Source organism: Argiope bruennichi, chromosome 3, assembly GCF_947563725.1.
Source record: "Argiope bruennichi chromosome 3, qqArgBrue1.1, whole genome shotgun sequence".
Taxonomy (NCBI): domain Eukaryota; kingdom Metazoa; phylum Arthropoda; class Arachnida; order Araneae; family Araneidae; genus Argiope; species Argiope bruennichi.
In genome coordinates, this window is record NC_079153.1 from 56307252 (window position 1) to 56324982 (window position 17731).

The 17731-nt window shown below is 27.8% G+C and overlaps 1 protein-coding gene across 1 annotated transcript in view; it reads left to right on the forward strand.

Moving 5' to 3' along the window:
* Positions 1-17731, forward strand: part of LOC129963805 (adhesion G-protein coupled receptor D1-like) — a 50592-nt gene that overhangs the window by 24688 nt on the left and 8173 nt on the right. The window contains exons 10-14 of the mRNA XM_056078372.1: positions 2020-2122; positions 2604-2821; positions 5701-5767; positions 11964-12049; positions 12684-12813. Of these exons, the coding sequence (XP_055934347.1) occupies positions 2020-2122; positions 2604-2821; positions 5701-5767; positions 11964-12049; positions 12684-12813 (604 nt within the window). The remainder of the gene's footprint in view (positions 1-2019; positions 2123-2603; positions 2822-5700; positions 5768-11963; positions 12050-12683; positions 12814-17731) is intronic.

Here is a 17731-nt window from a genome sequence, read left to right on the forward strand (position 1 = left end):
TTTAATTGCTGCTCTGCCAAAAATGTTCTATTTATAAAGGTGCCTTCTAACTATAATCACTGACACTGGACAATCCAGATGAAGGTTGTTCTCTGCGGTCACTTTTGCTGCATTTGTTCGCTTTTTAGACATTACAATCCGCTTAAATATCCGTCGGTCTCTTTCACTGAGCTTCTCTTTCCGCTCTCTATTTTGCGTTACCCCGCTGTGTGTATGCTGTCATGACTTTAGACACCTTACCTCTAGAAGCGCCTAAAAATTGGGACATTTCTGTCATATTTGCTCCAGCCAGCTCCTACAATTTGACCTCTTTGAAAATCTGAGAGGTCTGACATTTTACGCTTTGAAAAAAAATCCAAGAATTACAGAATTTCAAGAAAGATAACACATGCCACCAGAATATATACATTGCTATTTATAAAAAAAAAAACTGGTGGCTATTATTATATTTTAATACTTACGAAGCGAATTCAAAAATATGACTTTTATTCACAGGTGTTTCCATTATTTTGTTAACCTCCTGCATTTATAATATTTTACTTGAGCATGAATGTTCTTTAATGTTAGTATAGAGTATGAATTGAATTCTTAACTACAATTCACTTATTCATAACAAGCTAATTAGATATATTAATTGCAGATATAAAGTCACATATGTTTATTTATTTATTTTCATTGTAGGTTGTCATATCAAAAAAATAAGGAAAAATAGTGATAATGTAATGAAAAAAGTACTATCAAAATTTAACAATAATGACTTCTTGAATGTATTACCATCAAACAAAAAGTAGATATTCATATCAAAATTTCCTTGTTTCTGTAAGGCATTAATCTTTTATGACATTTTAAAAATTGGTGAAAAAAATATAAAAATGTACGGATTATTAAGGATATATATATTAAAAGAATGAAGCATAATATATAACCACTATATCTTGAGCATATTATAAAAGAATGCGCCGTTGTATACTATAAGTAATTTAAAGAAAGTATACATTTTGGAACCAACAAAATTTTACGGATATCATGGATTTGTCAAACAAAAGTGAATTAACATTTAACTCAAAGTAAGCAAGGAAAGTGAAAGTTCTGTAAGAAATCTCGAAGAATGTAGCCCCACAATTATTGTATAAATTTAAGTGAAAACCATAAATTTCGAAATGAACATTTTGTAGTTGGCACCCAACATAGTTACATCCAATTTGTCTTTTGACGTTAATAAATGACAAATTTTGAAACTTATTGTGAATTATTAAATTGTCTCCAAAATTACAGCACAATTTCCCAAGCTAAAGGAGTAGAGACCTTTCGGGTAATGATTTTTTTAAGTTAAACCATTGACATCTATTTCTACTTTATATTTATTTTCATAATGTAATTCTGGAATAGTTTCAGTGTAAAATTAATTCATTATTTTCTTTGTGGATACAATTAGGTTATTTATTAAAATTAAAATAACATTTTCAGGATGACAGTAAAGTCATTAATATATAGTTAGTAACAGTTTATAGCAAACGAACTATTCATTGAAAAAAACTGTAAATTTCATTTGTTTCTTGTTTCTGTTTTAATGTTTTCGAACATTATTTCAACAGCTTACAATCCTTTTATTAGACGAAAATTAATCGGCGTTGACCCATTTCATTGCTTAATATATCTTAGAACAATCTAAAATAATATACGTTCTGTAATTTTTATATTACTGCAAAAGGAAGAAGAAGAATTTGTAATATACAGTCAATTAGAGATGATTCAATGGTGATTTTCAATTTTTACATTAAACAAAGCGAGACATTTAAATTTTGCAGCAGATTATTGGAAGACATGAAAAATAACGCAATATATGCCTTATTTGAGATATTTCGAATAACCCAGATAAGGTTAAACTATAATATATATAGCAAACCAAAAAAACTTTCTTAGAACAGAAGATAATGCATTATCTTTTCAACTTTTTTTATGCTTCTTATGGAATTCCAATTGCAAATAAAAGTAATAAAATAAATTATTTTGTTTTAGGGGTGAACAGCATCTATCCATCTTTATCTTTATAAATCTAATTGTGTGCATGGTTGCTATCCAAGTAATACTTCTGTATGGTGTCAACAAAGAAGATCAAACCGTAAGTAAGGTCGGAATGGCATCACTGATAATTTTTAAATAAAATTATTCATATAATAGATTGTATATGTAAAAAAGTGTCAAATTATTGAATTATTATGTGGATATCCATCCACATGTTAGAAACCTTTATATAAATTACAAAAATGGAATGAATTACAAAATATGTAATGTAATTATCTTCAATTTATTTCGGTTAATGGTCCATTCATAGCTTATCATTTCTCATCTCAAAATATTTAATTTTTTTACAGAGTTATTTTAGTATCACTGAATATTTGCAGATATTATAGGTGAATAATCCACTCATATATTGATTTAGATTTTAATACCAAAATATTTAATTTTATACAGAGTTATTTTAATGTCGTTCAATATTTTTAGATGATGGAGATGAATTATTTTTAACTGATTAAAATTCCAAGAATAAAAATCTATGAAATGCATCGTCCTTTTATTAATTACCTGTATCTTACTTTCAGGAGCTTTGTATGAGTTTCGCTATGCTTTTGCATTACTTGTTCATCGTGCTTTGCTGTTGGGTTGTCGCTTATAGTGTCAACTTACTGAAACGATTGAAGAGTAACATGGAATACACTGGCAGACCTCGAGATTATTGCGCTGTTTGTTGGATAGCCCCGGGAATCATGCTCATCGTAGCATTCGTCTTGAATCCCCACGGTTACGAAACCACAATGTAGTAAGTAGATTAAATGATCATATTTTTTATGTAGTAAGTAGATTAAATGGGCATATTCTTTATGTAGTAAGTGGATTAAATGATCATATTTTTTATGTAGTAAGTAGATTAAATGGGCATATTCTTTATGTAGTAAGTGGATTAAATGATCAGATTTTTATGTAGTAAGTATAATAAATGATCATTTTTTATGTAGTAAATGGATTAAATGATCAGATTTTTATGTAGTAAGTAGATTAAATGATCATATTTTTTATGTAGTAAGTAGATTAAATGATCATATTTTTTATATGGTAAGTAGATTAAATGATCATATTTTTTATATGGTAAATAGATTAAATGATTCTACTAAAATGATTCTGTGAAATGATAAATGATCCTGTGGGATTTTACTACTAATATATACTATAGCAATAAAACATCAGTGAAGATAAATTTCGTTTAGATACTACAAAATTATTTCTTACTAAAAATCTCCCTCATTGTGTAAATAATTGATTTTCTTCAGATAAACTGTATTGCCAACTAAATGAGGGATTTTGATTTTTTTCTGTAATAATTTATTAATTTGAATAAGCCATTGCAAAAAAAAATTAAATATCATTTACGAAATATAAAACAATACAAAGTTGATATAATATATATCAGTAAATTATCAATACTTAATCTCACAGACAGTTGGAACAAGTTCCCCATTGCTCCGCCACCATGATAAATATCATTAGTTTTATTCTTTGATTGAGTGTGGATCCATTCTTCTATTGATTTTCGCCAAAAGATTATTCGACGACATTCCTTCATGACGGAGATTACTGCATTAATTGATTCAGTAGTGTGCTTGACTTATTCATGACATGTCAGATGTTTGGTGCTGTTTACTGGTAAAATATTGATAACTGAATGCTGAGCCTTTTAGTATCCGTGACATGCCGCCATTAATTATTTTAAACCAGATCTCTACTTGCATATGCAGCAAATTAACAAAAAAATCTAAAAGTTGTATCAAGAAAAATAACACCATTAGAATCATACCTCCATTTCCATTTGGTCGTGCTTTATTGCTTCTTTTAAAAAAATGCTGAAGAGCAATGTCTTACTAGTAAAAATAATAATTTGATGATAATTATTTTTTCTTAAATAATTATCATCAAATTCTTAAAAAAGACTAGGGTACTTGATGCGAGAGCAAGAGCAATTTCAGGAGTTTTCTTAGATGTGTTTACTCTTTAGCATCTGCAAATTCTAAATTTTAAAGTCGTTATTTAATTTTTATAATATTAATTTATTTTATTTCTCCAGTATATATGATACCAGTTTTTTCATTACATAGATGCATTCCAGTGATAGTCATTCTTAACAGTATTGAATTGATTAAGACTATTTTTAAGCAAAATCTGATTTAGAATGTATATAGTGTATTTCACTTCTATTTTAACCTGTCTCTATTTCTTTATAAAATAATGTTTCTATTTTTTTCGCGTATGAATTTTCTTCGAATTTTTAGTTTTTGTTTGTGGGCATATGTAAATTGTATTCATTTTAATTAAATGTCCAGATTAATTCATCTTTCGCATTGAAATGTATGGCATATGCAGAGTTGTCCAAATTAAATTTCATCAACTCTGAGGCCTGTAAAGGGATTTTAATTGTTTAAATGATCAAAATATTAGACAATAAATATTTCAGATCATGTTCTCACCATATATTAAATAAAAAATAACAAAAAACTTCATTATGTATCAAATGAAAATTACAGAGCAATCTTAGGTGCAAAAGCGATTCAAATATTTCGTGATACATAAAAAAGATGGAACTTTTTGAATAAATAATTTTTACATGGATTTGAAACATTTCCGTTTCTAGTTAAAGATAAATGACATATCGACAAGTTTTATGATCCCAGAACTTTAACAATGTTTGATACAAAATTCATGCAAATTCCATATTCCAACATAATTATTCTCACGTGGGAAAATTCATGCATATTCCCCATATGAATATAAATATTCGATATTTCCATCACAAATTTTCACAGATGAACAGGCGATTAACAGCTATTTTGCAAAAACTCGGCACTTACACTAAGACTTCATGTGATTTCTTGATATAGAGCTTCTTAAAAGACCAGGATTCCAAAGACGAGAAACCCTCTCTTCGTCTCTTTTTATTTTATATATTTTATTTATTTAGTTTATTTAATAAATGGCGAGCATATTATCTGAATTACTTTTTCAAATTTCGTTTTATTTTGATAAATAAATAAAACCTGTTATACTGAGAGAGATTAAGTTGAATCATTTTATTTAATTGCATCAATGGAATATTCCTGAGTGAAAATTGTTCCTGCGTCAGTAGTTTTTAAATGCGCGTAGATGAAATTACAAATATTAAATCAAAACAAATAATGTTCTCATCCAAAAAGAATCTAAAATTTTACAGGAATTCTGCTCTCACAAAATGATTTTTCAAAAATGAAATTTATGGTACTATTTAAATTATAAAATTTAGTAAATTTCTCAACTGAAATAATGTTTCGCACTCTGCATATTCATTGGGCATAAAATTCTGGATTGTGTATCATTATGGAATACGTATTAAGACATTATAGAGCAGAAAATATTGGTATAGCAGAAATAAAATAACGAGAAAGGAATAAAAAGATAACATTTTTACACATTTCCGATATTACCTCCATAAGCGAGAATTAATATGTGTTCCGAATTATAATTAATATAACCGAATAATTAAACATTAATGACAGCATAATTTGATATTTTGTGTATTTGTGGCAAATTTTGGTAACGTACACGTGCGTTATATCGGAAATTATTTCTAGAAATGTATAAAATTATTTAATTCACTTTTTTCCATATTTTCAGCTGCTGGATGAGCATACAGAGAGGCATTTTATGGTCATTTGTTTTCCCGGTGACTGGACTGATTATGGTATGAATTTAACTATGCAAAATTGATGTAAATTCTAAAAATATTTTTGTTTAGTTACTTTTTACTATCTAAATTTATTAATGTCAAAAACTTATGTGTCAAGATATTCATTAATTCTTTATTTTTTCCTTTGTACTTTTTCACCAATTATTTTGTGTAGTTATGCAAATATTAATACTGATTTCACGGACTTTTAAGTTCCTGAACAACCGATCATTAATATTGCTGAAAGCATTAGTAATAATATAATTTACATAAGTAAAATGCATGAAACGTAAATTATTGTTTTAAAAAACTGATCTAAACAGAAAGCGATGTTAAATAAATAGTCAAAGGAGAGAAAAATGAAATTTAGGGGAAAAATCAGAAACACAAATTTCTACATTGTTGAAAAAAAGTATGAAATAAACAAGAATTAATTATTTCATGCGTCAAAAGAATCATTTTTTGTATTAGTTCCGCAACTGAACCACGCACAACAAATTTCAAATCTGAATTGGAGCTGGTCACTTTGTGTTTATCATATGAGAGCTCCAATTAAATCTAAAAACCTTTGGAAGAAAGAAATATTTAGAATTAATATTGAAAGCAAAAATTACTTTTACAACTGACAAAGTTGGCTATTGGTGAATATGATTTTTTTTTTCCATTTGGATAAGTTACCAGTTACACAGAAAAAACATACAAACACTGAAAGAATTTTATTTGCGAATTCTTCATTGTTTTAAAGTTAACTGATAAATATCTGCAACGTTAAGGTACACTACTGAATTTTACTTTTGATTCGGTATTATGCTGCGTTCCATTTCATACTATCATTAGGTACAGAGTCCTTATTCGGAAAAAGAGGAAAGTTGTTTAATGTAAGATTTAATATCTACATATATATAGATATATATAGATATCTTTCTATATATATATTATATCTACATATCAGTTCGATATTTTGGGCTTTATAGCTGAATTATCATTGTATCTGGATTATTAATGTAGAACTTAATATCCAGTGCAAATGCTAAGGATTTTGAGGTTTCAGGCAGTGCGTATTATGAAGTCCCAGGTTTAATAATTGTTTGTTCAGTTTCATTTTTCAAAAAAAATTTGAACTTATTCAACATGATTTTCAGGTTGATACTCTACCTGATTATTATCTTTCTTTGATATTTTGGTAAGTTAAATTGCGAATGATAGCAGTCTAGTTTGTTTATGAACGCAGAAATATGGATTTTGAGTTACCTCCGATGTTAGAGAAAACTGATGAGTATTATTTGCGCCATAAATATTACCAACAATTATTCTGTGATTTAAAGCAAAGAATGTATGTATTAAAACTAAATAAACTGTTTGCGTGATTGAGTAATAAAGTTTTTCATGGAACAATTGATTACTCAAACTATAATCTGAATATTTTTGGTTCCGAACTTCAAAATTAAACAATGATAATGATTTATTTTGGTTTCATTTTTTATTTTAGCAGGCTTGTAAAAATATGTTTTTATTTAAGTTTTTACTATATTTATAAAAGAAAAATTGACTAAATTAATAAAACTCCTGAAATGTTAACCATTACTATTAATGCAGAATTTCAGTAATTACAAATAAAAACAACAAATAATTAATTTAACTACAAATTGAATAATTATTTTGATAAAAGTGAAGTTTAGTGTGTCCCTTACTTGAAAAAATAATTGTAGTAATTTTAATTAGACATTGCTTAAAAAAAATTACCTTCAATGAAGAATTTCGAGCATTGACAGTCGATTGTGATGATGACTTACTTTTCATTACGTAACGTGCTCTTTTTTAAACTTATTCTTTGAATGCATATTATATATATAGGGTGAATGAAAATGAATATAGCGATTACAAACGGCTATAACTATTTAACAGTTATAGCCATTTTAATTTATTTATCGATAAGATTAACACAGAATGTAGACGGAACTTCAAAATTTCTTTACGTAATGCGCAGGTGCAGTGATGCGGACGTCTACATATGCGCGAGTTGAAACTCACAACAAGAAATCTGTTCATTGCGGACATCTCATTAGTGAAAATGACGAGTCCGGACTTGACACTGCGATTTTCATCTATTGAGTTGTGTGAAAGACAGGGTCTATGTGCTTCACATGCCCAAAACAACTTCAGAATTCAAAGTACGCATTTGTAATGCGCTTGCGTGCAGACATGCTTCAGCATGCATGGTGTGAAATGGACTACCGCTTATATATTATCCACGTGACCAAGGGAAGTCACATAGAACATTTATGACGTATGTATACAAAATTTTGAAGTTCCGTCTACATTATGTGTTAATCTTATCGATAAATTCTTTTTCTTTAAATAGTTATAGCCGTTTGTAATCGCTATATTTATTTTGAATTGCCCTGTATTTTGAATCGAGGTAAACGGCTAAAAATTTAAGGAAGATAAACCAATTGTCGTTGTGGGAACCCGAGTTGGATTGAGTTTTGATTTTGGTCCGTGAAGATGATTCCATCATCCTCTTGTATATCTAACTTGTAGAATTTTAAGTTGATTATTTAGTAAACCCGAATGCTTAGGCAGGTGGGGGTATCTTTTTTTAATATATTACAAGCACCACAGCTATAATAACAGTCGTACAAATGTATTCGATTATATGAAATTTCTGTTAATGCAATCGAAACTATAAAATTGAACTTTTTCCTTCTTGGTTAATAATAATAAAGAATGTGTGTGTATTTAGTTTCATGAATTAATGTCCTGTTTGGAAATAACAGGGAGGCCATCTTAGGACAGACCATGCAATTTTGAACCAAGTTAGAAGACGAAGATGAACCCTACTAACACACAATATTGTATATATCACCATAATGCTGTTAGATTTTCTGAATGAAAAACAATATCATGAGCATATCTAACAATGTTGTTTGGCGTTTTGTGTTAATAGAAAACCAGAATTGGCTTTTATCTCCGAATCTCATCCACCGGAAGACGTTTGACCAATGATGGCCAATTTAACGGGTACTACTGCCGCATTCACGGAGGATAATTGGTGGAATTAGGTTCTAAATTTGCAACTCTCCGGTCCCAAGGGTGAAACCACCTTGGCTCTGTGTGTGGGGGAGGGAGGCACAAGCAAACAATGGAGATAGGAAATATTTGCTTTGGAGTGATATTTTAAATTTTAATAGAAAAAAATAAAATAGATTGTAAAGTATTATTTTTGATTTTTACGTATGTTAAAATTTTAAAAATTGTCTTTTTTTAATGACACCAATTTATTTGCTAAGAAAATTTTTTCTTCGTTTTTTTTTTTTTTTCAACTTTTTAAAAATATTCTTTACCTAATTTTCAATGAAACATTTCATATTTGAAATGAAACCGTTTTAGACACTATTTTCTGATGTTTTGATTAGATTTCTGGTTGTTCGTTAAACTATTTTTAATTCAAATATCTGAATCTAACGGAATATTACAGTGGTAATATCGCGTCAACAAAAAATAGACCTTTATTATTTAAATCGGCAAAACGAGTCTTTCAAAAATGCACACATTTTGTCATATTGATTGAAAGTCGTATTTTATTTTTTTAAAAATCGTTTTCTCCTCATTTATGTTGGAAAACAAGCGCTGGATTAATTCCGCAAATTAGAATCAATAAAATTCGTGTTAGCAATTTCGGTCATATCAGTTATAAAAATAATGAAGAGATCCATTAACTTCTATAAAACCATCTTCGTGCAATTCACAAGAGAAAGAACATCGGATACAATAGTTACAAATGGTAATATGAATACCGCACTGAGTGAATAGAATTGAGTAAAGCAAAAGCATGTGTTCGATTTATTTGGTTTCCATGGCAATGTAATGAAATAAGCCTAAGCATTACACAGGGTAGTATGTCAATTATTTTACCATGTACAATGTTTTACGAATATATACATATATTCGTGATCGTGCAGCATTTTTTTGCAAGAATATCGAGCTGCTTATCGATTTTCGATGCTGTCGTTGTGACTATCAAAAAGTCATTTACATATTTTAAATTGTTTTCTTCTTCAGAAAAAGTTTTGTGGTTTTCTTTAAACGTGGAATATAGCAAAATTTAGGAACCAATTTCTGGTTTTGCATTGAAACATTTCGATTTGACATGTCTAATACAACAGCACTCTCCAGAAATATAGGCACACTTTAAATAAGTATTACAATTGAAATCGTACATCAAAGTTTAATGATTAACTAAACACAATTATGGAATCTTGTTATCTAACTGAAGCTATTGAATTTAATTAGTTAATTCAATTTTTTTTATCAATAACAATATTTTCAGATTAAAACATTAGTTTTTATTAAATAATGACTCAATCAATCATGATAATTATAGTACTTGACAACTACTAATCATTATATAACAGTAAATTACTATGCGAGCTTATAAACTGTCAACCTGTATGCTAATTTATTTGTTTTGGAACTAACAGAATGTTCCTTTTTTTTTTCAAAATCAAAATTCGGTTATACTATTCGGTTATCTCTATTAAAATTTATAACATAATATATTATATGATGCATTCAAGAAAGTGAAAAACTGCATTTAAAGCCGGATGAAATAAATACCTTTATTTTAAAAACTTGGTTGATAAGAGAACCTATTTTTCTGGAAGTTTTGTATTATAACAAATAATTAGAATGAGGAGGAGGCGTGAATTTTCCTCAAACTCACTGGATCTTTTCCCAATGAATGTGCTTTTTTTACATGTACATGAACGGCACGTGTACATGAAATATAATATTTATAACTCAAAACCAGCTATTATCAATAAAATGAAATCTACCAATGAAAAGAAATGCTCCTAATTGTTAAGAGATTTGCTTAACATGCTTGCAATATCATTGATGCGTTTTATCAACAGAGTCAAGACAATAACGACCAATAATGCGAACAGTTCTAGTGTCTAATAAAATTCTACATTTATACACATTTCTTTGAGTTGTGAAACTTAGATGACTGTTAATAATAATTTATATGATTGTTATTTGAAATGATTATACAATTTTGGAATGTCTTGTTTGTTTGTTTTCGTCAAAGCAGTATTCATGTACAAAAGAGTAAACACTTCATTAATTAGTCTAAAATACAATTAGTTCAACATTATATATTTTTAATTATTCTTTATCCTTCTGATACTTCACATCATGAAATATTTGCAAGTGCAAATATTTAAGAGAATATTAAAATTACTTTTATAAGACTCTAAACCTTTTTACTAATAACAAAATAAAGCTGTAAATTATTCTTCCATATTTTCATGAAGAACATAATTCTAAAAATCTATTTTCCAAACCTTTCAATTGTATACATTCGAAATTTTTCTTTTTAAACTTCGAATTACAACTACTATTCTATCAGTTTCTACATAAAGCTAATTCAAATATACATCATGCACAAGGTAATTCAAAAGTTCATTAGCAACCGAATGATCGACCTGAATTTCAATTAAATTTAAACTTTTAAATATCAATAATCTCCGATTTCTATTGAAGTTAAATTTTCCTATTATTTTTCATAACATTCCCCTAATAACTATCAACATTAATTTCATTTTTGTCTTCAAAATTTCTTTACAATAACAAATTTATGTTTATTTTCTGAAGAAGAGATATAGATGCATGTAATGAGCGGAACTATGTGAAAGCTGCGAAACAATGGTTTAAGTCGGTTAAGGAGTATAAATGGTTAAGGAATATAAATTTGTCGCAAATAGGTCGAAAATCAACTTCCAATGAATTTGATTTAAGTTATAAAAGTGTCTTTTTTTTATTCTAATGAGAACTGCTATCATGACATCTTCTTTTTATGTTGGATTAAATATCTAGATTTCAACTTTTCCAACAGATTTATTTTTTCAAGATTTATAGCAGTGTCGTTTTAAAAATATAACAAAAATTTATAATATAATGAAAAACAAATAGCAAAACATGTTTATCAACCACATCTACAGCAGAAAATTAATTTTTATTAAACTTTTTTTTCTATGAAGAAGACCGAAGTAAATTAAATAGACAAAAGGTAATTAGATGTCAGTGAATAAATATATTTTTAAAACTATTTTTCAATAATTGAAAACTGTTGCCACTCGTATTTAATTAATTCTTAGTCCACTTTATATATTCTATCATTTCGCAAGTTGAATTTATTTCTTTTTTGTAGATTAATACCATCGTCATGATTTTGGCTCTGAAGACTTTTAATGAACAGATGTCTGTTACTCACAGGACAGAGATATGTAAAACCAGGTAAAATAACTGTTTCAGCTTCTTTATTTTCAATATTTACAGTAAATGGGAAATCTATAGCGGTTACTTAAAGTGACTTGGCTGAACCTCTTGAATGTGAACAGTCTGGGATATAGTGACAAAGGCTATTATTCCCTGAATGCCGAGCAATTACAATTAGTGGATATCAAAATATTTGAGGGCTAGAACAAAGGTGCTTAACTGAGCTTCTTGCAAGAGCTTAAGACAAGAGAAAGGCAAATTAGATGGGCTTTTTTTAAGCCCAACTCTGTAAGTTGTTACTTTTAGCACTTTAATAGAACGTGGAAAATGTCATTGACTCCGTTGCACTTGATGCGTAAGGGGTTGTCAGAAAGATTGAATCTGTATGAGAGATCTGGAGTTATGATCGTTATGCTGTTATGTTCACCTCCTGCTAAGTAAAATGTTTTCTGCTTGGATAAGTACAACAATAAGTACCATTTCACTAAGTGAGCAATATCAAAATTTATATTGTTTTGCACTTTGCTTTCATTATTTTTCATATCTGCAATTTTCCAGTTATAAATATATGGCTACATTAGGATTTTCTTCTCTTATATATATATGAATGTTTATAAAGAATATTTGATTGTATAACCCTTTCTTTTAACAGAAATTCGCTGAGAGCAGGAATTACATTGCTACCCTTCTTTGCTACCAACTGGTTTTTCGGAATACTTGCAGTTGAAGATTCGTTCAATACTGGACTCCAGGCCATCTTCTTCTTTACAAATGCTATGCAGGTATGTATAAAATAATTTCAAATCCTTTAATGACTTGGGAACTTAAATAAAAATAAATAGTTTTCTCTCTTTTTTATTCAAATCTATGATATACATTTTTAACTAGAATTAGAAATTATTTATTTCATTCATCAATTTTTAAGTAAGTATAACATATAATAAGCATTAATTCACACAAAAGTAAATATTTGAATACAATTAATCCAAAATTATTTATTTTACTTTTAATTTATTTTTAATGATTTTTTTCGTATTTTTCTGTTGATATTATTTAGAAAATAATTCCTGTTTCATTAACGAAATTAGTGAGAGTAATATTGTATAGAAAAGAAAAAAAAAACAATTTGAAACAATTAATCGAACTTCAAATTATTGCTTTCATCAGTAAGGGAAGATTTTGTTTTGCTTACAATATATTTTTACAAAGTCAGACCCCATTCAATGTTATTACCAATTGTTTTCAATTACGTTTATACATAGCATCAATATATTTGTACATATATGCTATAAATCCAGATAAGTATTATCTCAAAATTTGTGCCGTATTTTCAGAAGAAAGCAGTAATAAATTTCTATACAGTTTTTCTAATGCTTTATCAGGGGTGTTTGTGGGACCCCAAAAAATCCCCTGAAACTTTTACGGACTTACTACGTACATTTTGGAGTTTCGAGAAGGGGGGGGGGGAGAAATGAAAAATTACGATTATGAAGTATTGAATGACCTCATTATAAAAGTTCAATGAATTACTTTTTTTGCAAAATTAAGACCTTTGAACCCAGGTCACGTGATCGCACATCTGGTCGAACGAAGTCTCTCCCTTTTTTTTCTGCCGCGCCTACTTGCCGAAAAGAATCCAGAAGAGAATGTCCGAGAACCGGGGGAATGAGTCATAACTCGCAATAAGGAAAGAACAAAAAAGAAGTTTTTTCCCCCTTTTCACCCATTATCACTGCCTTTGGAGAAAGAAAGGAAAAGTTTTCACCACACACACTGACCTTGCGTTTTCTGCTTTCAAAGCAAACAAAATTACCCAGATCAAAATAAATAATTCATTATTATTCCTACTTCCTTTTGAACGACGATCCCCGGAATTTCCGGGTATCGAAGTTCAAAATCCCCGGAATTCCGGGGTTTCCCCGGAGCACAAACACCCCTGCTTTATTCAAAATGCCTAAAACTGACGATGCTCCATAATTTTAAATCATCAGTAACTTATCCTCATTCTCTCCAATAATAATTATTATCCTCTGATTCAATAAAATTCCTCGCTTATTTCATTATAATATTATTTTTATGTTTTGTACATAATTTCTTTTATTAATGATTTTATATAGTAGTTTTATATTCAATTATGAGAAACCTATTTTGATATTACATTATTTCAGTGCCCTTTTGTTAAGATGTTCGAAATTGATCAGAGATTGCGATTCGATAAAGTCTTTTTTCGAAAAAATATTCGATACAAATACATTTTTTTTACAACGGAATTATATTAACATAACAATACTTTATTAAAATAAAAATGTTTCAATTTCTGAAATATGCTTGAATAGACAGAAAAAATATGTTTTTTTTTTATCTTTTATTCAAAAGCAGTATTTCAGCAACTAAATCAAAAATGAAAAAGACATTTAATTTCTGATCTGATACTAAATTAAAAATTAAGTGAAATTAAATAAACTGATTAATAAGATTAGGATGAAAAATTTAAGTTTCCAAAAAGTTACAGATCGTTAAAAATCTGTTCGCAGTTTATTTCTAATTGGAATCAGTTTAATGTAATTATTGGTACACCAATAAAAATATATTTTGGAAATCTATAAAGAATTGAAAAGACAGCGAGGAAAAAAATGTCACGCCATTTCGGCGAAATTTTCACTATTTCGTGAAATATATTTTTAGACTTTGGACTCTTTAATGTGGGGCAAGAAAATGCTAAAAGGTGTTCTTTCTAGTGACTATAATTACGGATTTTCCCCTAGTTTTAGAGACACACGCGTGCTCCACTCGGTTCAAGGTCGTACTTTGACCTCAATTTTCCAACGGAAACATCCGGAAAGTAACATCGCTTATAAAAGTACCGTCTGCTTCAAGTGAAAGTAGTATTTCATGTCAGTTATTGATTCGTTTCAATTCAGACTAGAGGTACTAATTCAAAGCTATTCCTGAGCTTGGTTGCATTTCAAAAAATGTCAGTAAACTAATTAATTCAAATTGTTATAAATTTCATAAATCGATTGTTATCGTAAATCATAATATAAATTTATAATTATTCACGAGTCAGTAATTCAAAAATGGCTTTCCTATTGATTACTTAATCTGTTAAACTGTTGGGAAAAACTATTTTAACTATGTATGCACTAACTATGTATCGATTTTATTTCAGATATAATTTACCTTTTATTTAAAAAAAAATCAAAAACACACTTTTAGCAGTATTCTAAACAATATGTATTTTTTTTTAATTTTAATTATTTTCTGATTTTTAGATTTCAGCTTACATTTCATTGTTATAAATATTACAAAATCTTTTTTTTTTTTTTTTTTTTTTTTTTTTTCATATTCAGTATCAGGTATCGACACTCGAATGAAACCAAAATGTATTTGAATTAATCGATACACTAATGAAAATATTAAATCTTACATCTTCATCGAGAGTACAAGTTTACTAACTTTTAAAACTCTAGTGTATCTGGAAATGAATGAAAAATTGATTACAAAATTACATCTTAACAAGTATAAAGAAAATCAAGTTAAATAAAGGTATCTAAAGTGATCATAATTTTTCCTTCTGTCACTAAAGAGACAGGTTGTTGTACTGAATTATCATTGTAAAATTATTCTTCTAATGATAACTTTCCATTAATTAAAATAAGAAAATTCTTAAAGTTTTTAAATGAGTAAACAAAGTTATCGGTAATAAAATGTTCCGTTAAATTCCATTTTTTAAAATGTCAAAAATTGAATTATATATCTCATTATTGAAAATCGCTTAGATAATCTCCTTTTCTTGAATTTTATTAATATAAATGAAAAATACGTGTATCAAAATATTTGTTTTGTGATTACAAAAGTTATATTTATAAATCTTTCCATTTTTTTTAAGTAGAATTCATGGATAGCAGAATCACTAGATAGCCATTGATCTGATTTTTTCATTATTTGTTTAATTGAGTGAAAAAAGAATCTCGTCTAGTACAAAGAGCGGCAAATCTTGGCATTTTGCCTCAATTTTTTAATAATTTATGAATTTAGTTTCACGTTTCAGCAGAGATTTATTTTTATATCTTAGTGACTTTGTGAAAATATGTAGATTTTTATTTATCTAATTTTTAATATGTTTATTTTCAGAAAAAAAAATAATATAAGGAAAAATATTTTTAAAACCGGGACCATAATTATATGCTAAGATTTTCAACTTTACAAATAAAGCATTTAATTTTTATCATATTATTATTTTAATAATGCCAAGATCGTCTAAAAATGCCTACATATATTTTTCAAAGAATCAGAATTCGTGGACCGAAAGTAATCCTATTCGAAAAGTGTAGGATCATGTTGATGTAGTTCTTTGATTCAGATGGTCTTATAATGTTCGATTCCCCTTATTGAAAATGAAAGTAGCATTTTTGTCTTAATTAAGAAATCTAAACATATTTTCGATTGCACTTTAAGCGTGCAAACGCCATTATTCAATGTTTGTTAGAAGCCAACAACAAAAAAAGTTATTTTTCTTATTTTTTCAAATTTAATTATTATCATTTTTTTTTTCTTTTTGAAAAATCTCCCAGTGCGATATCTTCTATTTTATTTTTCCTTTAGCTTGCTTATGTTTTATATTTATGCTTTTATTTACAGATTTTTGATTTTTTTTTTTTATAAAATATTACTGTCTCTTTATGGATAGCCGTGTAGGTCAAGTACTTAGTTTATATTAACGTAGTGAAAATTCCAGACTTTTGAAGTGACCCAACTATCTAAATCAGATAGTTTTACAATTAACTCCAGCCTATTCTCAATACGAAATATTTCTTTAATATTTCGTATTGAGAATTTAATATTTCTTTAATATTCTTTTATACATTTCATATAATTGCTACTTATTTTAAGGTTTAATGAAATGCAAAGCTCAGAAGTGGCATCATCAATTCTTTAAAAAAATCATTAGTAGCATGAAAATTTTCCAGAATATATACCATTTTTTTTTTATATAAAAAAGCATTCTAGAAGAATATTAATATATTCTTGTGAAATAAACACCAGCCACTTTTGGCGATCATCTTGCTAGTCCAGTTTATTGACTTTTGGGACTTTTATATGATTAGTGAGGAATTCATTTATTTTCAATTCCCGTTGTTATACGACTGAAAAATATGGAATCATTTGAATCAATTTACAACAAATTAAAAAGCATATATATTAAAAAAATAAAAGCGAAAGTAAAAATATTACTACGGAATTAATAATTGGCAAAAACACGTAATAAAATGTTTCGATGTATGAGTTAAAATTCCATCATAATATTTAAAAATATGCATCAATTAAATTAAGAATAGTATTAAAATTAAGGGATAAGTTTTACGGAAATGAAATTGATATTATTAAAAAAGTAATTTTTGGATCTTAAGATAATACAGATAATCTTAAGATTTTTGTAATATAATTGTTTTAAAGCGTATATTAATCACTTTCCACTGTTAATTAATAACTCCAACTAAAGACGTTTAAACATATTTTCACGCTCCATTAAACTTTCTATTTGAAGGCTATTTCTTGACTTCTTTTATATTCTCTTTCCCCTAACTAAATTAATTTTTTTAGTGAAACAGCAAACTCTTTTGAGAAAATTTCTAATAATATTTAGCAGCTCCATTAATTAATTAATAGAAGCAATGCTTTCAATAGAACAGAAAAATG